The sequence below is a fragment of the Bos mutus genome, chromosome 1 (assembly GCF_027580195.1).
Source record: "Bos mutus isolate GX-2022 chromosome 1, NWIPB_WYAK_1.1, whole genome shotgun sequence".
NCBI classification, from domain to species: Eukaryota; Metazoa; Chordata; class Mammalia; order Artiodactyla; family Bovidae; genus Bos; species Bos mutus.
This window is the reverse complement of record NC_091617.1, coordinates 115,085,160-115,113,010: the sequence shown is the minus strand read 5'-3', so window position 1 is coordinate 115,113,010 and position 27,851 is coordinate 115,085,160. Positions and strand designations below refer to the sequence as shown.

The 27,851-nt window shown below is 37.6% G+C and overlaps 1 protein-coding gene across 1 annotated transcript; it reads left to right on the top strand.

Moving 5' to 3' along the window:
• The first annotated feature begins 184 nt into the window (after positions 1-184).
• LOC102285037 (arylacetamide deacetylase-like 2) lies at positions 185-27,851 on the top strand. Its single transcript, XM_005909461.2, has 5 exons — positions 185-322; positions 17,684-17,906; positions 21,240-21,309; positions 23,832-24,003; positions 27,249-27,851. The coding sequence occupies exons 1-5, from the start codon at positions 185-187 to the stop codon at positions 27,849-27,851; spliced, it is 1,206 nt and encodes a 401-aa protein (XP_005909523.2).

The window sequence follows — 27,851 nt, the reverse complement described above, 5'->3', positions numbered from 1 at the left end:
GTAACTGTTGAACCAGTTACAACTGGTCATTGTTAATCTTGGAACTGAATTTTAGGTCAGCATGGTTAACACAGTCAGATTACTTGAGAGACTCTGTCATGTACCTTTGTCCTACTACTTAGCATTTTAGTATATATACGGGGACATTGTATCATCACTATCCAGAGGTTGTGAAAAGAATATCATGGGGTACAAAGCTCTGTGCTTTGGACTGACTTGTATTCTTTGTGCTTTTTATATTTTTACACCAATCCCAGAAAACATTGAAGAACCATGGAAAGTAAGGATCATGGATGCTGCTATAAAAACTACTTCACTTGTGGTAATTTTTTTTTTTCCAGGGAATTGGGATTCCTTGTTACAAGCACATGTAAAGTTTCTTGTAATTAGTATTTTGAAAATGACTTTTTTAAGATAGATCATTCAAATATTATTAATCTGTTTAATTTGATAAATCATTATAAACTCTATTGAATCTGTATAAAACATGGGAGATAAAATTTTGCTGGTAAAATAAATGCAAAATATACTGTGCCAAGAATAAAAGAAATAATATTATTTAAGTGGAAAATTGAAGGGATTTTAAAGCAATTTATATTTTATATTCCTGAGAAAAACTAACCATGTATTTTCTTAAACTTACTTATGTATACTGATTATGTTTTTATATTTAGATGTACATTTAGTACCTGTATTGGTTTAGTGTCTCTATCAGTCATTTTTAAAGTTCTTAGTTTCAGAACTCTATACCTTTTAAATATTGAGACTAAATGAACTTTTTTAATGTGGGTTATAGTTATTAGTATTTGCATTAGAAACTGACCTCATTAGATAACAATTCCCTGGTAGTCTAGTGGTTAAGGTTCCACACTTCTATTGCAGGGGGCCTATGTACAATTCCTGGTAGCAGAACTTAGGTCCTGCATGCCCCACAGTGTGGAAAAAAAAAGAGAGAGAGAAAGAAATCAACGAACTTAATAATGATAATGATGTTAATATAACAAGCCTATTAGAAGTTAAAATAAATAATAGTGATATTGTTTTCCATTTTTGTAAATCTCATTTATGTCTCACTTTATGGAAGAGAGCTGGAGTCACCATCTACTTTTGCATTTAACCTGTTGCAATATTACATGTCATGTAGCTTCTAGAAAATTCCACTACATGCTCATGAGGAAATTGGACTTTTAAAAAAGGCAGGAAGTATCATTTCCTGAATATCTCTCAGAGACCCACAAGAATTCTAAGACCATACCTTGAAAACCACTGCTTTTGTCTATCTTCAATACTATATTGCTACATTTTAGATTTTATTGTGACAATACTAGAATTTGAACTAAGATCTACCTCACTGAAAGTATCAGGCTCTCTATCAAAGCATGCTGCTAACTGGAGGCCTTATAAATATGTGAACAATAGGAAGTTTGAGGGACAATGCATCAACAGACAATAAATGATCAGAGAAGGGAGAGCGGTGCATGGTACCAGGGAAGTGCTTGTCTAGTGTGCTACCTAGAGGAGGTGACAGATCTGTCAAACTAGATCCCAAGGTATTTCCTGTCTAAAGTTAAAAGTGTGCCGAATGATCTGTTGCCCTCAGTGTTCCCTTTTATTGTGAATGCTCCACCTTTTCATTCACTGAATTAGAGAGAAAAATGAGCAAGTGCCAGCCCTACAGAGAAACTGCCATGTTATTGTCTGAAGAGCTTCTATAGCTTTAAACTTCAGAGTAACGAATGCTAATTTACTGCCCTGCCTCATCAATGTTAGTACATTCTGAAACCATGCAACTGTAGAATTCAACTTCTAGTTTATCAAATGCAAAACAGAATTAAAATATTGCATATGTAAAATAGAAATGGCTTTTGTATTTGCTCATATATACATGCAATTATTTTAGCAATCAGCTTCTAATTGCTCAAGTGATAATCACTTTGTTATTGTCATAAATAAATTTTATAATGTGCAACAATTCTTGATAAAATAATGTGGAAAAACAAGACTACAGAGTTAGACATTCATATTATTGGCTGCATATCATGAGAAACACTGGACTGGAAGAAGCACAAGCTGGAATCAAGATTGCGGAAGAAATATCAATAACCTCAGATACGCAGATGACACCACCCTTATGGCAGAAAGTGAAGAGGAACTAAAAAGCCTCTTGATGAAAGTGAAAGAGGAGAGTGAAAAAGTTGGCTTAAAGCTCAACATTCAGAAAACGAAGATCATGGCATCTGGTCCCATCACTTCATGGGAAATAGATGGGGAAACAGTGGAAACAGTGTCAGACTTTATTTTTGGGGGCTCCCAAATCACTGCAGATGGTGACTGCAGCCATGAAATTAAAAGACGCTTACTCCTTGGAAGGAAAGTTATGACCAACCTAGATAGCATTTCAAAAGCAGAGACATTACTTTGCCAACAAATGTCTGTCTAGTCAAGGCTATTGTTTTTCCAGTGGTCATGTATGGATGTGAGAGTTGGACTGTGAAGAAAGCTGAGCGCCTAAGAATTGATGCTTTTGAACTATGGTGTTGGAGAAGACTCTTGAGAGTCCCTTGGACTGCAAGGAGATCCAACCAGTCCATTCTAAAGGAGATCAGCCCTGGGTGTTCTTTGGAAGAAATGATGCTAAAGCTGAAACTCTTGTACTATGGCCACCTCATGCGAAGAGTTGACTCATTGGAAAAGACTCTGATGCTGGGAGGGATTGGGGGCAGGAGGAGAAGGGGACGACAGGGGATCAGATGGCTGGATGGTATCACCGACTCAATGGACGTGAGTTTGAGTGAACTCTGGGAGTTGGTGACGGACAGGGAGGCCTGGCGTGCTGCAATTCATGGGGTCATGAAGAGTCGGACATGACTGAGTGACTCAACTGTACTGAACTGACTGAAAGTAGAAGACAGAGCATGAACTTGAAGTCCAGATCTTAAAAGAGTCTACTTCATTTTTCTGTGGCTCAAGTTCTTCAACTGCAAAGTGAGAAATCTATAAACAAATTGCAGCATTACTATGAGAGTAAGAGGGCATGTTTTCCAAGACAGCATGTAGTGATGTCTAAAATGGTAGCTGGTGTTTGTTCAGTAGAAATCTAGTAAGCATCTACTCCCATCATCAGAACAATCAGAAATGAGGGGCCACACCCTAAAAAAGTTAATTTTTTAAATTAATTTTTATTAGAGTATCATTGCTTTACAATATTGTGTTAGTTTCTACTGTACAGAAAAATTAATCCATTTACATATATATATATCCCCTCCTTTTTGGACTTCCTTCCCATTCAGGTCACCACAGTGCATTAAGTAGAGTTCATTTTAAAGTGATAATTATCTGCTAAATGGAAATTATCTTCACTATGATTATCTTCAACCAGCAATGAAAATATTTAAGAGTGTTTTTCACATGTATTGATAATGAAAAAAAAACTAAAATTTATTGGGCACTTATGATGTATCCTTTCATGCTTTAATTTCCTTAAAACTGTTATTTAACACTTACAACTGCACTTTGAAGATGTCACTATAGTTATTCTTTTTATAAATGAGGAAAATGAGGCACAGGGAATAAGAAAACCAAAGACACATAGGTAATAATTTTTAGAATTGAGATTCAAACCAAACAGTCTATATTCAGACTCTACTTTCCTTCAACATTACGCCAAATTAAAAGTCAGCCTATTGGTTATACAGTCCTATGTCATTTAATATAGGTAGAGATTCATGTAACCAGCACCAAAATCAAACATGAAAACATAACCCCCCAAATCACCTCATGCTTCCCTTTTTAGTAAACACTTCCACACCCTAAACATCTGGTAACTGCTGATCATTGTATGCCTGTACACTTTGTGTTTTTGAAATACCATAAATGGGTTCATGTTTGTGTATCTGTGTGTGCGTGTGTGTGTGTGTATTCAGTCACTTCAGCCGTTTCTGACTCTTTGAGACCCTATGGACTGTAGCCTGCTAGTCTCCTCTGTCCATGGGATTCTCCAGACAAGAACACTGGAGTGGGTTGCCATGCCCCCCTCCATGGGATTTTCTCCTCCCAGGGATCCTCTCTGTGTCTCCTGTGTCTCCTACATTGCAGGTGAGTTCTTTACCCATGAGCCACCTCGGAAGCCCAGATGGGTTTATACTGCATGGGAATTGTGAGTCCAGCTTAATGGATTTCACTAAACATAATACATTTGAGAGACTTCCATGTGGTTCAGTGGTTAAAAATTCACCTGCCAATTCAGGAGACACGGGTTTGATCCCTGGTCCGAGAAGATTCCACATGCACTTCATAGGCCATTCTCTTCAACAAGAGAAGCCACCACAAGCCCTTACACTGCAACTATAGTAGCCCATACTCACTGCAACTAAAGAAAGCCTACACAGCAACAGAAACCCAGCACAGCCAAAAATAAAATAAATAAAAAGAAAGATATATTCTAAAGTAATCTATGCATTGAGAGTATCACAAGTTCAATCCTTTCTAAAGCTGTGTAGTATTCCCTTATGTGGTTGTATCATGAAAGTGAAAGTGAAAGACAGTCATGTCCGACTCTTTGCCACCCCATGGACTATACAATCTATGGAATTCTCCAGGCCAGAATATTGGAGTGGGTAGCTTTTCCCTTCTCCAGGGTCTTCCCAAACCAGGGATTGAACCCAGGTCTCCTGCATTGCAGGCAGATTCTTTACCAGTTGAGCCACAAGGGAAGCTGGATGTATCATGGTTTATCCCAAATAAACAGTTGAAAGATATTTGGGTTGTTCCCACTGGAGTGGATATGAATAAAGCTGGTAAAGCACTCATATACAGGATTTTGAAAGAGCAAAAATTTTAATTTCTACCAGGTAAATACCTAGAATTAGATGTTTTGAGTAATATTATAAATGTGTATTTAACATATAGCAAATTGCCTATTTGTTTGTTTGTTTGTTTTGGGTCTGTCACTTTTTTTTCACATTTTATTTTATTTTTTAACTTTACAATATTGCATTGGTTTTGCCATATATCAACATGAATCTGCCACAGGTATACACGCGCTCCCCATCCCGAACCCTCCTCCCTCCTCCCTCCCCGTACCATCCCTCTGGGTCTTAAAGAGCCAGTACAATTTGGCATTCAGACCAGCAAAACGTGAAAGTTTTAGTTGTTCTGTGTCTTTTCTACACTTAATATTTTCAATTTTTTAAGAGCAATTTTATTATTGTTTCAAAATATTTGATTGTGGTACACATTTGCATTTCCTTTGTGATTACAAGTATTGAGTATTGTTTCATATATTTATATCTTATTCCATGTTTTTGTGGTGACATGCATGTTTAATTTTTCCTCCATTTTGAAAGATTGGTTCTTTGTTTTGCTATTTTTAACTATACAGAGTTCTTCCTATTGGGGATACAAGTCATTTGTTGTTGTTGTTCAGTGCTAAGTTGTGTCAGACTTTTTGCAAACCCATCGACTACAGCACACCAGGCTTTCTTCACTCTCTTCCAGTTTGCTCAGATTCTCGTCCGTTGAGTTAGTGATGCTATCCCATGGGAGGACCCTGGTAGGCTACAGTCCATGGGGTTGCAAAGAGTCGGACATGACTGAGTGACTTCACTTCATTTCACTTCAACCATCTTATGCTCTGTGCCCCTCTTCTCCTTTTGCTTTCAGTCTTTCCCAGAGCCATGATCTTTTCCAATGAGTCGGTTCTTTGCATCAGGTGGCCAATGTATTAGAGCTTCAGCTTCAGCATCAGTCCTTCCAATGATTTTGATTTCCTTTAGGATTGACTGGTTTGATCTCCTTGCAGTCCATGGAACTCTAAAGAGTCTTCTCCAGCACCACAGTTTGAAGACATCACTTCTTTGGTGCTCAGCCTTCTCTATGGTCCAACTCTCACATTTATACATTACAAATGGAGGAACCATAACTTTGACTATAGCTATGTCACTTTGTTTGCAAAGTGATATCTTTGTTTTTTAATATGCTGTCTAGGTTTGTCATAGCTTTCCTTCCAAGGAGCAAGCAATTTTTATGGCTGCAGTCACCTGTGCAATGATTTTGGAGGCCAAAAATATAAACTCTGTCACTGCTTCTACTTTTCCCCCATCCATTTGCCATGAAGAATGGGACATGATGACATGATCTTAGTTTTTGAATGCTGAACTTTAAGTCAATTTTTCACTCTTCTTTTTCACCCTTATCAAGAGGCTCTTTAGTTCCTCTTCACTTTCTTCCATAAGAGTGATATCATCTGCATATCTGAGGTTGCTGACATTTCTTGGCAATCTTGATACCAGATTGTAATTCATTCAGCCCAGCATTTCACATGATGTACTCTGCATATAAGTTAAATAAACAGGGTGACAACATACAGCCTTATCATACACTTTTCTCAATTTTGAACCTGTCACTTGTTCAGTGTAAGGTTCTAACTGTTGTTTCTTGATTCAAATACCTATTTCTCAGGAGACAGGTAAAGTGGTCTGGGATTCCCATCTCTTTAAGAATTTTTGTTTGTTGTGATCTACACAGTCAAAGGCTTTTGAGTAATCAATGAAGTAGAAGCAGATATTTTTCTGGAATTCTCTTGCTTTCTCTGTGGTCCAGTGAATGTTGGCAGTTTGACCTCTGGTTCCTCTGCTTATCTATATCCAACTTGTTCATCTAGAAGTTCTAGATTCACATACTGGTGAAGCCTAGCTTGAAGGATTTTGAGCATTACTTTGCTAGCATGTGAAATGAGAGCAATTGTATGGTAATTTGTACATTCTTTGGCACTGCCCTTCTTTGGGATTGGAATTAAAACTGATATTTTCGAGTCCAGTGGCCACTGCTGAGTTTTCCAAATTTGCTGGCATATTGAGTTCAGCACTTTCACAGCATCATCTTCTAGGATTTTAAATAGCTCAGCTGGAATTCCATAACTCCACAAGCCTTGATTGTAGTAATGCTTCCTAAGGCCCACTTGACTTCAGACTCCAGGATGTCAGGGTCTAGGTGAGTGACCATACTAGCATGGTGATCTGGGTCATTAAGACCTTTTTTGTATAGTTTTCCTGTGTATTCTTTTAGCAGATACTTAGTTTGTAAATATTTTCTCCCAGTCTGGGACTTTTCTTCTTGTTGTCTTAAGTTACACAGCAAAAACTTTTACATGTCATTGAAGTCCAATTTAGCTTTCCAAAAAGTAAAGCTTTCCTTCTTTAACATTGTATCTAAGAACTTTTTACCTAATCTAAGATCACTGATTTTCTCCTATCATGTCTTCTGAGAGGTTTGCAGTTTTTCATTTTACATTTAGGTACTGGATTCATTGGGCTTTCCAGGTGGCTCAGTGGTAAAGAATCTGTCTGCCAATGCAGGAGACGCCAGAGACACAGATTCAGTCCCTGGGTCAGGAAGATCCCCTGAAGTAGGAAATGGCAACCCATTCTTGTCTGGAAATTTTCATGGATAACAGTGCCTGGCAGGCTACAGTCCATGGGGTTGTAAAGAGTTGGACACTGAGCACACACTGCTCAGTGGATCCATTATGAGTTAATCTCTATATAATGTGTCAGGAATTGGTCAAAGTACATTCTTTTTGCATATGGATGTCCAGTTGTTCCATAATCATTTGTTGAAACACTTACTACCTTTCTTCATCGAATTGCCTTGTATCTGTGTCAAAAATAAATTGGACATAGTTGTATTATTTTTTTCCTTTTTATTAAAAATATTTATTTATTTTACCCTGTCAGTCTTAGTTGTGGCATGCAGAATTTTCGTCATGTCATGTACGATCTTTTCTTGTGGTGCACAGACTCTACTTGTGGCACACAGGGTTAGTTGCTCCGAGGCATGTGGGATCTTAGTTCCCAGACCAGGGATAGAACCTGTGTCCCCTGCACTGGAAGGCAGATTCCAGTGGACCACCAGGGACGTCCCTGTGTTGGTTTATTTTTGAACCGACTCCTTTTTCTTCCCTTGATCTGTGAGTCCAGCTTTTCAGCAATGCTACACGGTTTTGATTACTTTAGCTTCTCAGTAGTCTTGGAACCAGGTTGTAGGAGTCCACCAACCTTTCTTAATTACCAAAATTGCTTTGATCATTATAATTAATCACCATTAATCATAATTTTTAGTAGTGACTAAAAATTCTGATGAGCTTTTTGTCTGAAATTTGTTGACTCTGTAAACCAATTCAGAAAGAGCTGTCAGTTCAACAATATTGTCTCTGATCAGTTTATGAATATTTCTCAATTTAATTAGGTCTTTAATTTCTCCCATCAGTGTTTTCCCATCAGTATTCAGCAGATAAAGACTCTATATGTATATTGTTATATAACTAAAAATTTAATTTTGGTGCTGTTAAAATTGATACTTTTTTAAATTTTGATTTCCTTTTGTTTATTGCTACATTTGAAATGATGTTTCTTATGTATATTCACTTGTATATTTTGTTCAGACTGAACATGCTTATTTGTTTTTTAAGGTTTTTGGTAAATCCCATAATATTTGCTTAGATAATTGTGTTGACTGGAAATAGAGACAGAGAAACTGTTATCCTTTTCTTTCCAGCCTGTGTGACATTTTCTTTCTCTGCCTTAGTGCCCTGACTGGGACTTCCCAGAATTCTGTTGAGTATAGAGCAGATATCCTTGCCTTAGGACGAAGCATTCAGTCTTTCACTATTAAATATGATTTTTTTTTGGTAGATATCCTTTATCAGATTAAAGAAGTTTCTTTTTATTATAAGTTTGCAGAGATTTTTTTTTTTTATCAAGAATAGGTGATGAGTTAAGCCAAATTGTTTTTCTGCATCTGTTATTATAATTGTATATTAGGATGAGCATATATAATTTTTCTTTCTGTATTAGTATCATGAATTACATTGATTTACAAATAGTGTACTAATCTTGCATTTCTGGGGCAGAACTCAATTGATAATAATGGATTGTCATTTTTCAATATCAGGGAATGTTATTTAATATTTTGTTAAGGATTTTTGCTTCTATGTGTGTACAGGCTCAACTCCTCAGTCTGAGTCTTTGCAACCACAAGGACTGCAGCCTGCCAGGCTCTTCTGTTCATGGAATTTTCCAGACAAGATACTGGAGTGGGTTGACAGTTCCTTCTCCAGGAAATCTTCTGACCCAGGAATCAAATCAGCCTCTTCTGCTTGGCAGGCGGATTCTAAACTGAGCCATCTGGGAAGTGTGCATGTGCGTTTTTATTTGAAATCAGTAGTATTTTAGAGCTATTTAGAAATGTTAATATGCTGAAATTTCTACTTCAAGCCTGTACTATGCAGACAAGCAGAGTATTTATGATTCATTATTCCTTAAGTAAATATTATTTTTTAAGTTTGGTCAAGTTACTTCTATCAGAGAACCTTTCCTTTCTTTTTTTCAATTTAATTTTGTTTTTTAAATTAATTTTAATTAGAGGCTGATAATTTTAAAATATTGTGGTGGTTTTTGACATATATCAACATGAATCAGCCACAGGTGTGCAAGTGTCCCCCCATCCTGAAACCCCTTCTCACCTCCCTCCCCACCACAACCCTCTGGGTTGTCCCAGGGCACCAGCTTGGAGTGCCCTGCTTCATGCATTGAACTTGCATTGGTCATCTGTTTTACATATGGTAATGTACATGTTTCAGTGCTATTCTTTGAAATCATCTCACCATCTCCTTCTTCCACATAGTCCAAAAGTCTGTTCTTTACATCTGTGTCTCTTTTGCTGTCTTGCATATAGGGTTGTCATTACCATCTTTCTAAATTCTATATATATGTGTTAATATACTGCATGGTGTTTTTCTTTCTGACTTACTTCACTCTATAATAGGCTCCAGTTTCATCCACCTCATTAGAACTGACTCAAAGGTGTGTGTGTGTGTGTGTGTGTGTTTAATAGCTGAATAATATTCGATTGTGTATATGTACCACAACTTCCTTATCCATTAGTCAATGGACAACTAGGTTGCTTCCATGTCCTAGCTATTGTGAACAGTGTTGCAGTGAACATTGGGATACAGATGTCTCTTTCAATTCTGGTTTCCTTGGTGTGTATGCCCAGCAGTGGGATTGCTGGATCATGTGGCAGTTCTATATCCAGTTTTTTAAGGAATTTCCATTCTTCTCCATAGTGGCTATACTAGTTTGCATTCCCACCAACAGTGTAAGAGGGTTCCCTTTTCTCCACACCCTCTACAGCATTTGTTATTTGGAGACTTTTTGATGGCAGTCTTTCTGACTGGCATGAGATAGTACCTCATTTTGGTTTTGATTTGCGTTTATCTGATAATGAGTGATGTTGAGCATCTTTTCATATGTTTGTTAGCCATCTCTATATCTTCTTTGGAGACATGTCTGTTTAGTTCTTTGGCCCACTTTTTGATTGGGTTGTTTATTTTTCTGGTATTGAGCTGCATAAGCTGCTTGTATATTTTTGAAATTAATTCTTTGTCAATTGTTTCATTTGCTATTATTTTCTCCCACTCTGAAGGCTGCATTTTCACCCTGTTTTCTTCAATGTGCAAAAGCTTTTAAGTTTAATTAGGTCACATTTGTTTATTTTTGCTTTTATTTCCATTATTGTGGGAGGTGGATCATAGAGGATCATGCTGTGATTTATGTCAGAGTGTTCTACCTATGTTTTCCTGTAGGAGTTTTATAGATTCTGGTCTTACATTTAGATCTTTAATCCGTTTTGAGTTTATTTTTGTGTATAGTGTTAGCAAGTGTTCTAGTTTCATTTTTTACAGGTGGTTGACCAGTTTTCCCAGCACCACTTGTTAAAGAGATTGTCTTTTCTCCATTGTATATTTTTGCCTCCTTTGTCAAAGATTAGGTGTCCATAGGTGCATGGATTTATCTCTGGGCTTTTTGTTTTGTTCCATTTATCTATATTTCTGTCTTTGTGACAGTACCATACTGTCTTGATGATTGTAGCTTTGCAGAATAGTCTGAAGTCAGGCAGATTGATTCCTCCAGTCCATTCTTCTTTTTTAGGATTGCTTTGGCTATTCCAGGTTTTTGTTTCCATACAAATTGTGAAATTATTTTTTCTAGTTCTGTGAAAAATACCATTGGTAGCTTGTTAGGGATTGCACTGAATCTTTAGATTGCTTTGGGTAGTATACTCATTTTCATGATATTGATTCTTACAATCCACAAACATGGTATATTTATCCATCTGTATATATCATCTTTGATTTCTTTCATCAGTGTTTTATAGTTTTCTATATATATAGGTCTTTTGTTTCTTAGGTAAATTTATTCCTAAGTATTTTATTCTTCTCATTGAAATGGTGAATGGGATTGTTCCCTTAATTTCTCTGTTTTCTCATTGTTAGTTTATAGTAATGCAAAGGATTTCTGTGTTTTAATTTTATATCCTGTAACTTTACTATACTCATTGATTAGCTCTAATAATTTTCTGGTGGTATCTTCAGGGTTTTCTATGTAGAGGATCATGTCATCTGCAAACAGAGTTTTACTTCTTCTTTTCCAATCTGGATTCCTTTTCTTTCTTTTTCTTGTCTGATTGTTCAATCTCTTTGTTTTTCTCCCATCCATTTCTTATAGGCTCTTTTGTAAAACATAATTTAGCAATTAATTATATGTAAAGGAGTACAGTGGAAGTGAGAAATAGATTTAAGGGACTAGATCTGATAGACAGAGTACCTGATGAACTATGGATGGACGTTCATGACATTGTACAGGAGACAGGGATCAAGACCATCCCCATGGAAAAGACATGCAAAAAAGCAAAATGGGTGCCTGGGGAGGCCTTACAAATAGCTTTGAAAAGAAGAGAAGCAAAAAGCAGAGAGAAAAGGAAAAATATAAGCATCTGAATGCAGAATTCCAAAGAATAGCAAGGAGAGAGAAAGCCTTCTTCAGCTATCAATGCAAAGAAATAGAGGAAAACAACAGATTGAGAAAGACTAGAGATCTCTTCAAGAAAATTAGAGATACCAAGGGAACATTTCATGCAAAGATGGGCACAATGAAGGAAAGAAATGGTATGGACCTTACAGAAGCAGAAGATATTAAGAAGAGGTGGCAAGAATACACAGAAGAACTGTACAAAAAATAACTTCAAGACCAAGATAATCACAATGGTGTGATCACTCACCTAGAGCCAGACATCCTGGAATGGGAAGTCAAGTGGGCCTTAGGAAACATCATTATGAACAAAGCTAGTGGAAGTGATGGAATTCCAGTGCAGCTATTTCAAATCCTGAAAGATGATGCTGTGAAGGTGCTGCACTAAATATACCAGAAATTTAGAAAACTCAGCAGTGGCCACAGGACTGGAAAAGGTCAGTTTTCATTCCAATCCCAAAGAAAGGCAATGCAAAAGAATGCTCAAACTACTGCACAATTGCACTCATCTCACATGCTAGTAAAGTAATGCTCAACATTCTCCAAGCCAGGCTTCAGCAATACGGGAACTGTGTATTTCCAGATGTTCAAGCTGGTTTTAGAAAAGGCAGAGGAACCAGAGATCAAATTGCCCACATCCGCTGGATCATGGAAAAAGCAAGAGAGTTCCAGAAAAACATCTATTTCTGCTTTATTGACTATGCCAAAGCCTTTGACTGTGTGGATCACAATAAACTGTGGAAAATTCTGAAAGACATGGGAACACCAGACCACCTGACCTGCCTCTTGAGAAACCTATATGGAGGTCATGAAGCAACAGTTAGAACTGGACATGGAACAACAGACTAGTTCCAAATAGGAAAGATGAGTATGTCAAGGCTGTATATTTTCACCCTGCTTATTTAACTTCTATGCAGAGTACATCATGAGAAACACTGGGCTGGAGGAAGCACAAGCTGGAATCAAGATTGCCCAGATAAATATCAATAACCTCAGATATGCAGGTGACACCACCTTTATGGCAGAAAGTGAAGAAGAACTAAAAAGCCTCTTGATGAAAGTGAAAGAGGAGAGTGAAAAAGTTGGCTTAAAGCTCAACATTCAAAAAACTAATATCATGGCATCTGGTCCCATCACTTCATGGGAAATAGATGGGGAAACAGTGGAAACAGTGTCAGATTTTATTTTTCTATGTTTCCAAATCACTGCAGATGGTGATTGCAGCCATGAAATTAAAAGACTCTTGCTCCTTGGAAGAAAAGTTATGACCAACCTAGATAGCATATTGAAAAGCAGAGACATTATTTTGTCAACAAAGGTCCATCTAGTCAAGTCTATGGTTTTTCAGTGGTCATGTATGGATGTGAGAGTTGGACTATAACGAATATTGAGCACAGAATTGATGCTTCTGAACTCTGTTGTTGGAGAAGACTCAAGAGTTCCTTGGACTGCAAGGAGATCCAACCAGTCCATCCTAAAGGAAATCAGTCCTGAATATACATTGGAAGGACTGATGCTGAATCTGAAACTCCAATACTTTGGCGACCTGATGCAAAGAACTGACTTATTTGAAAAGACCCTGATGCTGGGAAAGATTGAGGGCAGGAGGAGAATGGGACGACAGAGGATGAGATGGTTGGATGGCATCACCGACTCAATGGACATGAGTTTGGGTGGACTCCGGGAGTTCGTAATGGACAAGGAGGCCTGGTGTTCTCCGGTTCATGGGGTCACAAAGATTCAGACACGACTCAGCGACTGAACTGAACTGAAAGAGGAGTACCAGTAGTATATATCACAGTGGTCTAGAAAAATGTATTTACATCTTGTCAATTACTAGGCATCTAACTTGGGTCAGAATCTGGGACTTTCTAGGTCTCAGTATCCTCATCATTAAAGCAGACAGCTTATATGATTTTTTTAAAACCTCATAAAATTATAACAACCTCAGGTAGCTATAATAATAAATGCTGTGTAATGTTCTTTTCCCCCACAGTATTTCACAATTCTTTTTTTGTGACTATTCAGCGGAAGATACTACAAAGATATTAGAAGCCTACCAAAAACAGTAAAGAGATCTTTATTCCAATGGCATAGAATTTACAAATAATGTTTTTTTTTTCTCCAAGTCTTTATTAAAAACAAGAATGTGTTTGCAGTTCAAACAATGGGCATAGCTTTATTAATAAAGTGTTAAGTATACACTTTCTGAAATTTTATATAAATTAAATTACAATGAATTAAATGAAAATATTTTGAATACCCATACAAAGAAGTTGCAAATCTTTTCCCAGATAATTTTTCAGATAAAATTTATAATTAAGAAATAAGTAGACCAATATAAGATAAGCTGCAAGTAAATTGATCAGATTACTCATTTAAAAAACACTATATATGTGGATTTATTGAGAAGAAACTATATGGAAAAAGTGAGAGAGTTCCAGAAAAACATCTATTTCTTCTTTATTGACTATGCCAAAGCCTTTGACTGTGTGGATCACAATAAACTGTTGAAAATTCTGAAAGAGATGGGAATACCACCTGACCTGCCCCTTGAGAAATTTGTAGGCTGGTCAGGAAGCAACAGTTAAAACTGGACATGGAAAAGCAGACCAGTTCCAAATAGGAAAAGGAGTACATCAAGGCTGTATACTGTCACCCAGCTTATTTAACTTCTATGCAGAGTACATCATGAGAAACGCTGGGCTGGAAGAAGCACAAGCTGGAATCAAGATTGCTGGTAGAAACATCAATAACCTCAGATATGCAGATGACATCACCCTTATGGCAAAGTGAAGAGGAACTAAAAAGCCTCTTGATGAAGGTGAAAGAGGAGAGTGAAAACGTTGGCTTAATACTCAACATTCAGAAAATGAAGATCATGGCATCTGGTCCCATCACTTCATGGGAAATAGATGGGGAAACAGTGGAAACAGTGTCGGACTTTATTTTTTGGGGCTCCAAAATCACTGCAGATGGTGACTGCAGCCATGAAATTAAAATATGCTTAATCCTTGAAAGAAATGTTATGACCAACCTAGGTAGCATATTCAAAAGCAGAGACATTACTTTGCCAACAAAGGTCCGTCTAGTCAAGGCTATGGTCTTTCCAGTGGTCATGTATGGATGTGAGAGGTGGACTGTGAAGAAAGCTGAGCGCCGAAGAATTGATGCTTTTGAAGTGTGGTGTTGTGGAAGACTCTTGAGAGTCCCTTGGACTGCAAGGAGATCCAACCAGTCCATTCTGAAGGAGATCAGCCCTGGGATTTCTTTGGAAGGAATGATGCTAAAGCTGAAACTCCAGTACTTTGGCCACCTCATGAGAAGAGTTGACTCATTGGAAAAGACTCTGATGCTGGGAGGGATTGGGGGCAGGAGGAGAAGGGGACGACAGAGGATGAGATGGCTGGATGGCATCACTGACTCGATGGACGTGAGTCTGAGTGAACTCCAGGGGTTGGTGATGGACAGGGAGGCCTGGTGTGCTGCAATTCATGGGGTCACAAAGAGTTGGACACAACTGAGCAACTGAGCTGACTGATAGCGTATGTGTTAGGATGTACATTGAGACCTCTACAGTATTATTATATTTATTCAATTTTTTAATATTAAAAATATTTTGTTTGGGGTATAGCCAATTAACAATCCTGTGATAGTTCCAGGTGAACAATGAAGGGACTCAGTCATACATATACATGTATCCATTCTCCCCCAGACACCCCTCCCATCCAGCCTGGCACATAATATTGAGCAGAGTTTCATGCGATATAAAATAGGTTTTTGTTGGTTATCCATTTTAAATATAGCAGTTTGGCATGATCTTCCCCAAATCCTTGACTATCCCTTCCCTTGGGCAGATGTGAGTTAGTTTTTTGTCTGTGAATCTCTTTCTACTTTGTAAGTAAGTTCATGTGTATCGTTTCTTTTTAGATTCCACATATAAGGGGTGTCATATAATATTTCTCTTTCTCTCTCTGACTTACTTCACTCAGTATGACACTCTCTAGGTCCATTCATGTTGCTTCAAATAGCCTTATTTCATTCTTTTTAACGACTGAGTTATATTCTATTGTATATATGTACCACATCTTCTTTATCCATTCCCCTGTCAATGGACATTTAGGTCGTTTTCATGTCTTGGGTATTGTAAACAGTGCTGCAATTAACATTGAGGTGCATGTATCTTTTCAGGCCATATTCTTTCCTGGATATATGCCCAGGAGTGGGATTGCAGGGTCATATGGTAGCTCTACTTTTAGTTTTTTAAGGAACTACCATATTGTTCCAATAGTGGCTGTACCTATTTACATTCCCACCGACAGTGCAGGAGGGTACCCTTCTCTTCACATCCTCTCCAGCATTTGTTGTTTGTGGATTTTTTGATGAGAGTCATTTTGACTGATGTGAGGTGATATCTCATTGTAGTTTTGATTTGCATTTCTCTAATAGCTAGTGGTGTTGAATATCTTTTCATGTGCCTGATGGCTATCTGTGTGTCCTCTTTAGAGAAATGTCTATTCAAGTCTTATGACCATTTTTTGAATGGGTTGTTTTGATGCTATTAAGTGTCATAAGCTGTTGGTAAATTCTGGAGACTAACCCCTTATCAGTCACATCATTTGCAAATATTTTCTCCCAATCTGTGGGTTGTCTTTTTGTTAATTGTTTCCTTTGCTGTGCAAAAGCTTTTAAGTAGGTACCATTTGTTTATTTTTGGTTTCATTTTTATTATTCTGGGAGATGGATTGAAAAGATATTGCTGTGATTTATGTCAGAGAGTGTTCTGCCTATGTTTTCCTCTAAGAGTTTTATAGTGTCTGGTCTAATATTTAGGTCTTTAATCCATTTTGAGCTTATTTTTTGTGTATGGAGTTAGTGTGTTAGTCACTCAGTCATGTCCGACTCTTTGCGACCCCATGGACTGTGGTCCGCCAGGCTCCTCCTCTGTCCATGGGATTCTCCAGGCAAGAATACTGGAGTAGATTGCCATTCCCTTCTCCAGTCTGAAGTTAAAGAATGATCTAATTTCATTTCTTTACATGTGGCTGTCCAGTTTTCCCAGCACCATTTGTTGAGAGACTGTCTTTCCTACATTGTGTAGTCTTGCCTCCTTTGTCATAGATTAATTGACTATAGGTTCATGAGTTTATTTCTGGGTTTTCTATCCTGTTCCATTGATCTATATTTCTATTTTTGTGCCAATACTATACTCTTTGGTGACTGTTGCTCTGTAGTATTAGTTAGGGAGCCTGATTCCTCCAGCTCTGTTTTTCTTTTTCATGATTGCTTTGGCTATTCAGGGTCTTTTGTGTCTCCTTACAAATTCTGAGATTTTTTTGGTTTGTTTTGTTCTAGTTCTCTGAAAAATGCCAATGTTAATTTGATAGGGATTGCATTGAATCTGTAGTTTGTCTTTAGTAGTATAGTCATTTTGACAATATTGATTTTTTTTCAATCCATAAACATGGCATATCTTTCCATCTGTTTGTTTCTTCTTTGATTTCTTTCATCAGCATCTTATACCTTTCAGAGTACACGTCTTTTGTCTCTTAGGTAGGCTTATACTTAGGTATTTTATTCTTTTTGATGCAACAGTAAATGGAATTGCTTCTTAAATTTCTCTTTCTGATCTTTTGTTGTTAGTGTATAGAAATGAAAGAGATTTCTGTGTATTAATTTTGCAACCTGAAACTTTACCAAATTCATTGATGAATTCTAGTAGTTTTACAGTATTCATTTTTTATTTTTCCTCTTTGATTACATATTACTAAAAACTGAAATAGTTAAAGTTCTAAATTTTTTGTTTGTTTTGACAGGCTACGATACTGGAAAAAATAGGCCTTAAAAGACTTGAAGATTTTTTGGCCATACTAGTAAAACTGGACTATACACAACCAATTTCAGACGAAAATGTTACAGTGATGGATACAACATTTAGTGATATTCCAGTACGTTTGTACTTGCCAAAGAGGAAGAGAGAAAGCCAGAGACCAGCTGTAATTTTTATTCATGGTGGTGCCTTTGTCTTAGGAAGTTACAGTAAGTACTTTTTATATAAGCAAATGTGTGTGAGTATATGTGTTTGTATGTGTTGCACATTATAAGTATTTATATTAAAATAATCTTTGTATATTATATTTGGCAGAACTTTTGCTGATATAATTTATGTTTGTAAGTAAGTGTACTTAGCAGAGAGATAAACTGTGTCAGTCAAGGTTCATATATATATCTTCATATACTTTTTTGTAAATAAATCATAAAAATATCAGGTGAGATTTTTGCTTTAAAAAAGTTATTATCAAATAAAGTTACACTGACAATGTATAATGGGAGATTCAAGTGGTAAACTTAAAGCTTGGGTTTGAAATTACCTAAGGCCTGATTTTAGGTTCAGAAAAACAGAAGTGAATAAGATGATTTAAATGTTTGTTCAGAAGTGATAATATCTGCAACTTCCAAGTAGCAAATACATATTCATATTGTAGACAGTGATGCATCAATACTTATCACTTTGAGGCTTAGACTCCAATGCATATTTTTGAACTTGAAAAATAAAATACACCTGAGTAATCAAGTTCCTCTCCTCAAGTATATTCCTGTCTAATATTTGGAGATGATTCCAAGAGGTATGATGGAATAGCTAAGACAGTTACACACTCATACACATTCCCAAACAGACACAAACTCAAACACGCTCAAACATATACACACACACTCACAAACACACATATGTACACAGTTGCTTTTAGACTATTGATATTATTGATTCACCATACAGCACAGAATATAATTGATATTGTATTGAAGGAATTTCAAAATGTAAGAAACAAATGAAAAGACTCCTTTCACCAAAGAGACACAGCCTGAGTGATTATACCCAGAATTTTGACTTTGTGATCTGTTAACATTTCAAAATAATCACAAATGCTACGGTAGTTTGGTGAGTGGTCCACTCTTATTTGATAGATACTCACAATATTAAGATCAGAGAAGGCGATGGCACCCCACTCCAGTACTCTTGCCTGGAAATTCCCATGGATGGAGGAGCCTGGTAGGCTGCAGTTCATGGGGTCATGAAGAGTCGGACATGACTGAACAACTTCAATTTCACTTTTCACTTTCATGCTTTGGAGAAGGAAATGGCAACCCACTCCAGTGTTCTTGCCTGGAGAATCCCAGGGACGGGGGAGCTGCCGTCTATGGGGTCGCACAGAGTCGGACACGACTGAAGTGACAGCAGCAGCAGCACAATATTAAGATAGGTATTATTATCATGCTTTTAGAGGTAAGGTAGCTACAGAATGGTTCAGTAATTTGTTCCAAGTCCTATTAGCAAGTGGAGGAACCAAAACCCAAACCAAGGCCTGTCAGCAGGATCAACAGGTTTAACCCTCATACCACTGGTGAGCAGTTTCATCCTACAAACCCTCAAGGTGGTTTCAAGATGTTGTCTCTTGTGTGTATTTAGTTACTGTCCTTCATATCAATGCCACTTTCAAAACCTCATGCTCTTTCAAGTCTCTCAGCTTATCCTCCCTCATCTATCAAGGATGTCTGTGCAAATTCAGCACCCATCTATTCTTTACTCCTTGCCAACCATATGTGTCCTCAAAAATTATGGACTGTATTAATTCTTAACTTTACTTCTTTCTACTTATACTGTAGAAAAATGCATTTTTATCTTTGCTAAGATTTAATCTCTTTTTTGTCTGTGGTCATATTTCCTACTATTGTTAAAATTTTAATCAGTATTTTTCTTCTATCTATAAATGTGTCCTCTCTATTGGCACTTAAACATGTTACAACATCTTCTACCTTAATCTTCTTTGTTTCCAAATATCTCTCTCTAGGTAGTCACTTATCACTCTTATCTTTCTCAGGCTCATTTTTATACACTGTGGAATCCAATTTCTCCTTTAAGACTTCTTAAATTGTGTAATTTGACAATGATCCCTCATCTTTGCTTCACTGAAATTCTTTGCTCCCTTGGTTTCTATGAAACCAATTTCTTTTGACTTTTGCCTCTCCACCTTAACTTCACATGCTTCTCCTTCTTTAAAATAAAGCAAACATAAACAAATGCACAAAATGGGCCTGTTTTTACATTTTATAAATATTTGTGTTCTCCAGTAGTCCTTTCATTAGTTTTTGACTCCTCATGCTCTTTTATTTAGACCTTTCCACTTTTCAGCACTACCCCTCACACCTATGCTGTTGATTTCCAAAGCTGTACCTCCAGCTGTAACCACGGTCTTAAGTTTAAGATCAATATATATAGAATTTCAGAGCTTGCCAGTATATTTGGAGGAACCACAGGCGATGGCACCCCACTCCAGTCCTCTTGCCTGGAAAATCCCATGGATGGAGGAGCCTGATAGGCTGCAGTCCATGGGGTCACGAAGAGTCAGACACGACTGAGTGATTTCCCTTTCACTTTTCACTTTCCTGCATTGGAGAAGGAAATGGCAACCCACTCCAGTGTTCTTGCCTGGAGAATCCCAGGGATGGGGGAGCCTGGTGGGCTGCCATCTATGGGGTCACACAGAGTCGGACACGACTGAAGTGACTTAGCAGCAGCAGCAGCAGATAATATAAGGTTAGCATGATTAAACAACCTGAATCATATCTAGTCCCCACCCCCATAGTCTAGGAAAAAAATAAACCCAAATAAACAACAAAAGTAAAAACAACTTCAAGAAAACAAGCAGAGGAACTCCTCCTCAGCTGTCGTTTTATCAATGTGAGAATTACAATCAATTATTTATTGTTCCTTAGCATCTACATTTAATAACCAATTCTGTCCACCTATCTTCCTAAATAGCTTTTTCTCTCTCCATGCTTAAAAAAATTATCATTTTTATTTCCTTCTGTTGCTTCTCCTTTTTTTTTTTTTTTTGCTCACCACCATTTCCTTGTTTATGTCACCCTTTTTCTAATTTGCTTCTGTTATATGCAAATCTGGTCATAAATTTTATAACTAAATTCTTTGGTAATATCTATCACCTTGTTGACAAAGAAATCTTTAGTGTGGCATCCAAGTACTGGTACAGGTATTCTTATTTTCCAAAGTGGTTTCACTTTATAGCCTACTTCTCTCTCAATACTTGTTTCAATTGTACTTAACAGTTAATTCCCTGAGCTTTAAATGTATTCTCATGATTCTTTGAATGTATTTTCTTCTGCAATGACCTTCCCCATTTGATGGCAGCCATCAAATCTTTCATCTCTGGATCCTAACATGTGGCAGCAGGAAAAGTGAAAATGTGAGGATTCCACCAATTAATCATATTTCTGTCATGTTTCACAGTGTTGTTGGTTTTCCATTGCCATTTATTTACAGGGTAGACTTTCATATTAATTTCTTCATTTCAGAGCATACACCTTTGGACCTCCTGAATAGATGGACGGCAAACAAAGTTGATGCTGTTGTTGTTGGAGTGGAGTAAGACAGTGATTTTTTTTTAGTATTATAATTCTTGCCCTTGTGACATAGTTTTGATTTCCAAAGAAGGCACCCAAGCCTCCCAAAGGACTTGGAGCCTAGGGATCTTATATTTATGTTAGTAACTTTTACTAATGTTACCTTATCTTATCTTCCTGAAAGGCACCCAGTTTCCCTTCAACCTCTGTCACTGGACAGACTTCTGAGAGGCACCACAGGCTGAACATCTTTGGCAACCCAACTGTGGTACTTCTAGAAATGTCTAAGTGGTTAGCTACCCGTTACACATTTGGGATGTTGAGTTTTGTGAAGTTTTTTTTTTTTTTTTTTTGAGTTGGTGACAAAAGATTAATTTTATAGACATTCTTTTTTTCACTGAAGTGCCATTGATTTATCATATTGTGTTAGTTTCAAGTATACAGCAAAGTGGTATAGCTACACTCATATATATTCTTTTTTAGATTCATTTTCATTATAATTTATTAGAAGATATTGGCGGCATAGATACTCTTAATTGGAGAAACATCAGATGAAAATGTTGGGACCATCTGAAAATTTAAAATCATTCCAAAATGAGAGAACTTAAGTGCTAATGATTTTTGCCCAAATTTCCAACAATACACAAGAAAGACTAGCAAATGTCCAGTACTATATGATCTATTCAGGGGTTCTCTGTATTTCATCTTCATAATGAAGTTTTTTCCCCCCATTTTCCAATCAGTTAAGTAGTGCAGAAACATACTTAGAGACTCCTAGCCCAATGGCGAACAGAGAACATAGTAGTATTTTTGTTAATTGAAAACTTAAGGGTATTAAATAGAAAATACAAGTGGAACCACTGCTGTTCTACTCATTAATGCTGCCGTAGGGCAACCAGAAGAACTGGATGTTTTCAGAGATATGTCTAATTTATAATAATTAGGATGCTCTCCCTTTCTCTCTATAATTGAACCTAATATACCACTTTATTATTTTAAGATACTTTTAAAATTGTGATGTGTATTGTACTGAGTTTAAGAATTCAATCAGTTACTTCTGATATTTGTTCTTTTTTTTGTACCCTGAAGAACATTTAAAGTAACAATACATTTTTGATATGTTATTTTCCTTAATTTATACTACATTTCAGATATTTTAGATATAGTTACAATATGACAAGATTGCAGGGGTTATCCAGTCAGCATATGGCAACCCACTCCAGTGTTCTTGCCCGGAGAATCCCATGGACAGAGGAGCCTGGTGGGCTGCAGTCCATGGGGTCCCTAGGAGTAGGACACGACTGAGCGACTTCACTTTGATTTTTCACTTTCATGCATTGGAGGAGGAAATGGCAACCCACTCCAGTGTTCTTGCCTGGAGAATCCCATGAACAGAGGAACCTGGTGGGCTGCTGTCTATGGGGTCGCACAGAGTCGGACACGACTGAAGCGACTTGGCAGCAGCAGCAGCAAGGCAATGGCACCCCACTCCAGTACTCTTGCCTGGAAAATCCCATGGATGGAGGAGCCTGGTAGGCTGCAGTCCATGGGGTCGCTAAGAGTCAGACATGACTGAGCGACTTCACTTTCACTTTTCATTTTCATACGTTGGAGAAGGAAATGGCAACCCACTCCAGTGTTCTTGCCTGGAGAATCCCAGGGACGGGGGAGCCTGGTGGGCTGCTGTCTCTGGGGTCTCACAGAGTCAGACACGACTGAAACGACTTAGCAGCAGCATTGACATTATTAATTCACCAATTCTTTTGCAAAGTAAGATTACTAGTGCAGAGTAAGATTACCCAATCTTACTAAGTAAGTAAGTAAGATTACCGAATAGAGTTTACTTCACTATTAGAAGAAAAATTATATATATATATATATATATATATATATATATATATACACACAGTGTACAGTTGGGTGCATTAACAGATGCTCTAATAATTTGCCTTAGAATGACATTTACAGCTGTCACGCAAGATCACTTACTATACTTAAATATTTATTTTGAATTGTGTTTTCAGGTCATATGCAAGCTCATACTCATGTACTCCGCTTATGATACAAATTCTGATAACAGAATTCTATTCTGTAGAATTTTTACCTAGATAAATTTCTAATATGACACCTATAAATCATTTTCTCTCAGATTTGGTGCTTTTAAAATCTAGTGTGCACTCCCAAGAATGATTGTAAAAATGTTAATCACCAACTCCATAGAGAATCTGATAAATCTTACAGAGCATGTCTCTTTGATTGCACTTTTGCTGAAAAATTTACATACAATTTTATGAGTATAAAGACTGAATCCTGATCTCTTTCATCTCCCATAGAACCCAATATTTTAAAAACGTTCTACAAGAATCTACATTTTATTTTAAAAACAGAAGTTAGTAGGAAGTCCAGGCATGACTGGTGAAACTAAAGATTCAAAGTAGGGCCAATTTTATTCTCTGGACCTGCTGATTAAATTGAGAGATACGTGGATATATGCAACTGAAGTTTAATCCTATATGCTTTGTTTCTTTTCTTTTTTTTCTGAAGCCCTAGACTAGCTCCTGAATATCCATTTCCAGTTCCCTATGAGGATGTTGTTTCTGTGGTCAAATACTTTCTACATGATAAAATCCTTGCAAAATATGGAGTGGACCCCAATCGAATTTGTATTTCAGGTGATAGTTCTGGGGGTACACTTGCAGCAGGAGTGGCTCAACTGGTAAGCTGTATGTGTTATATGTTATACATATTTATAACACATACACACATGCTATAACTCTAACACAAAATCACTTTCTTTGGTAGGATATTTTTAATGGTTTTATATTTCAAGCTGTTAAGTGGAATAAACAGAAAAAAACCCTCCTGTCCTTTTACATAGTTTTACCATTAGACAATGTGGCTTTAGCAGCATTGAGGAAAAGTGACATATAATACTAAATAAGGCTTTTAATTTTGAAGGAAATTTTGAAGGAAACAGAACAATGTCTAGGAACTACTGTTTAATATGACAAGGGATTTTTTGTTCTCCTTAGGTATTGTAGTTCATGTATTTCAGTGGAATGCTAGCAGACAACATTTGGGCCACAAGACATGCTTGCTTGGAAGAATCACTACTGTAATAAAGAAAATGGTCTATGTTAAAACCATTGCTGTGTGCAGTTAAATAATAGTTGTCCCCAATAACTATTACAGTTGAAAAATGAATTCAGTACAATAGATAATTTTTAACCCCAAAAGTAAATTTTATGGAGCAAAACTAACATAAGAAGAAGGATACCTACCAGTAAAACCAGCAGGCTCTTCTAACTCCTCTTGTATGACTTTGCTACTAGCCTGAGAAAGTATTGGTTGAGCTTCTGTCATTTTTGTTTTTGGGTTGCTGTTGTTTCTTCCACTCTGCTTATGACATAAGCCGGTTGATTTAGAAAATAATCTGTATGGAGGACACTGGGAAGGGATCAAGGGCATAAGAGAGATTGTTAGACAAATTTGTTTTTCTTCATTGTCTTTTTGAAACCATGCCCCCATTATACCTTGAGTGTATAGTTTGCAGTTGGTTGGATATCACGTTCCCTTCTGAGGTTCTACTGGGGTTAATTTCAATTAATTCTTATTTTGTATGTCAGTTACTTCTGGGAGGGGTTAAGATTAAGAAACACCCTCCAGAAACTGAGCCTTTCATGTGGAGTGGCAACTGGTATATTCATTTCTACAGATGTCACTATTGAGGCTGTTGGTCTGGGGTTAGGCACCTCACATTACTTGTAAGTTTTCTTCTTTAGAGTGTAGGAGTAAAATCAAAAGAAAGGAAAATATACAGTGGCTCATCTCACCCCATGATTGAGATATTAGGATGCTTCTTATTTCTGTAAGAAAGAAAAACTTCAAATACAATGCTCTATGTCTTTTTTTGCCCTTCAAATTTTCATTAATTACTATGCTTATTGGAGAAAGCAAAGGCACCCCACTCCAGTACTCTTGCCTGGAAAACCCCATGGACAGAGGAGCCTGGTGGGCTGCAGTCCATGGGGTCGCGACTGAGCGACTTCACTTTCACTTTCATGCATTGGAGAAGGAAATGGCAACCCCCTCCAGTGTTCTTGCCTGGAGAATCCCAGGGACGGGGGAGCCTGGTGGGCTGCCATCTCTGGGGTTGCAAAGAGTCGGACACAACTGAAGCAACTTAGCACACATAGCACTATGCTTATTTCCTACCACACTACACTGTTTTCTCCAAAAGATAAGCTGTTTATTGTGCATGTGTGTGCTCAGTCACTTCAGTCATATATGATTCTTTGTGGCCCCATGGGCTCTAACACACTAGGTTCCACTGTCCATGGAAGTTTCCTGCAAGAATACTGAGGTGGGTTGCCATTTCCTACTCCAGGGGATCTTCCTGACCCAGAGATCAAACCCATGTCTCTTGTGTCTCCTGCAATGAAGGCAAATTCTTTATCACTAGTGCCACTGTACTGTTTTTTCCAAAAGACAAGTTGTATGTTAGGAATATTTTTTTTAACTTGATCGAACTCCATTTGAATTTAGTTAATATGTGAGTTTGGGCAATGATATTCTATTATTACATTCATTATTTCTTCTCAGGTTACTGAGGGTCAGATTTTTCAGTATAGACTACTTGTCCATAGGAATTACATAATTATTTTTTTATTTGGTTGTCATATGTGAGTAAACTTGTGTGTGAATCATTATTGATGAAAGTGGCATGACACTTTTTAAAGCACTCAAAGTATAACTTACTTCAGTTCAGTTGCTCAGTCGTGTCCGACTCTTTGCAACCCTATGAATCGCAGCACGCCAGGCCTCCCTGTCCATCACCAACTCCTGGAGTTCACTCAGACTCACGTCCATCGAGTCAGTGATGCCATCCAGCCATCTCATCCTCTGTCGTCCCCTTCTCGTCTTGCCCCCAATCCCTCCCAGCATCACAGTCTTTTCCAATGAGTCAACTCTTTGCATGAGGTGGCTGAAGTACTGGAGTTTCAGCTTTAGCATCATTCCTTCCAAAGAAATCCCAGGGCTGATCTCCTTCAGAATGGACTGGTTGGATCTCCTTGCAGTTCAAGGGACTCTCAAGAGTCTTCTCCAACACCACAGTTCAAAAGCATCAATTCTTTGGTGCTCAGCTTTCTTCACAGTCAAACTCTCACATCCGTACATGACCACTGGAAAAACCACAGCCTTGACTAGACAGAACTTTGTTGGAAAAGTAATGTCTGTGCTCTTCAATATGCTATCTAGGTTGGTCATAACTTTTCTTTCAAGGAGTAAGCATCTTTTAATTTCATGGCTGCAGTCACCATCTGCAGTGACTTTGGAGCCCAAAAATATAAAGTCTGACACTGTTTCCACTGTTTCCCCATCTATTTCCCATGAAGTGATGGGACCGGATGCCATGATCTTAGTTTTCTGAAAGTTGAGCTTTAAGCCAACATTTTCACTCTCCTCTTTCACTTTCATCAAGAGGCTCTTCAGTTCCTCTTCACTTTCTGCCATAAGGGTGGTGTCATCTGCATATCTGAGGTTATTGATATTTCTAACTGCTGCGAAGTCGCTTCAGTCGTGTCTGACTCTGTGTGAACCCAGAGACAGCAGACCACCAGGCTCTGCCGTCCCTGGGATTCTCCAGGCAAGAACACTGGAGTGGGTTGCCATTTCCTTCTCCAATGCATGAAAGTGAAAAGTGAAAGGGAAGTCGCTTAGTCATGTCCGACTCTTAGCAACCCCATGGACTGCAGCCCTCCAGACTTATCCATCCATGGGATTTTCCATGCAAAAGTACTGGAGTGGGGTGCCATTGCCTTCTCCAATATTTCTAACTATGAGGTACTATATTATTCTTATAATTATTTACATAAGAGCTGATATGATGGGAGGAAAGCTTCCTACTCCTATAGCTTGGAAGGCTTGGACTCATTCACATTTTATTGTGTCTTTTTTCAGATACAGAATGATCCAGAATTCAAAAATAAACTGAAAGCACAAGCTTTAATTTACCCTGGCTTACAGCTAGTTGATGTCTCTATGCCATCTCACCGAGAAAATGAGCATGGTCCACTTCTGTCACGGAAACTGGCAATCAAACTTGCATGCCTATATTTAACCCGGGATAAAGCACTCCCCCAGGCAATGATGAAAAATCAACACATGCCTTATGGATCAATGCATCTGTTCAAGTTGGTAAACTGGAGCACCTTCCTTCCTGAGAAGTACAAAAAAAACCATGTATATACTGAACCAATTATTGGAAAACTTAACCCTTCATATTCAATACTTTTGGATAGTAGGTTATCACCCTTGGCAGCCAATTATTCCCAGTTGCGAAATCTGCCCTTAACTTACATCCTCACCTGTGAACATGATATTCTAAGAGATGATGGACTTATGTATGTCTTACGACTTCAAAATGTTGGAGTTAAAGTTTCTCATGACCATATGGAGGATGGAATCCATGGAGCTTTATCATTCATGGCTGCACCAGTTTACTTAAAATTAGGCATTAGAATAAAAGATAAGTATATTAATTGGCTAGAAGAAAATCTGTAA

What these genes read in the sequence shown, in the direction of transcription:
- LOC102285037 (XM_005909461.2), top strand. Translation starts at nt 185, where the DNA reads ATGGGGTACAAAGCTCTGTGCTTTGGACTGACTTGTATTCTTTGTGCT. An exon ending in TAAAAACTACTTCACTTGTG is followed by an intron (nt 323 to 17,683) that starts GTAATTTTTTTT and finishes TTGTTTTGACAG; the next exon opens with GCTACGATACTGGAAAAAAT. An exon ending in CAGCAGGAGTGGCTCAACTG is followed by an intron (nt 24,004 to 27,248) that starts GTAAGCTGTATG and finishes GTCTTTTTTCAG; the next exon opens with ATACAGAATGATCCAGAATT.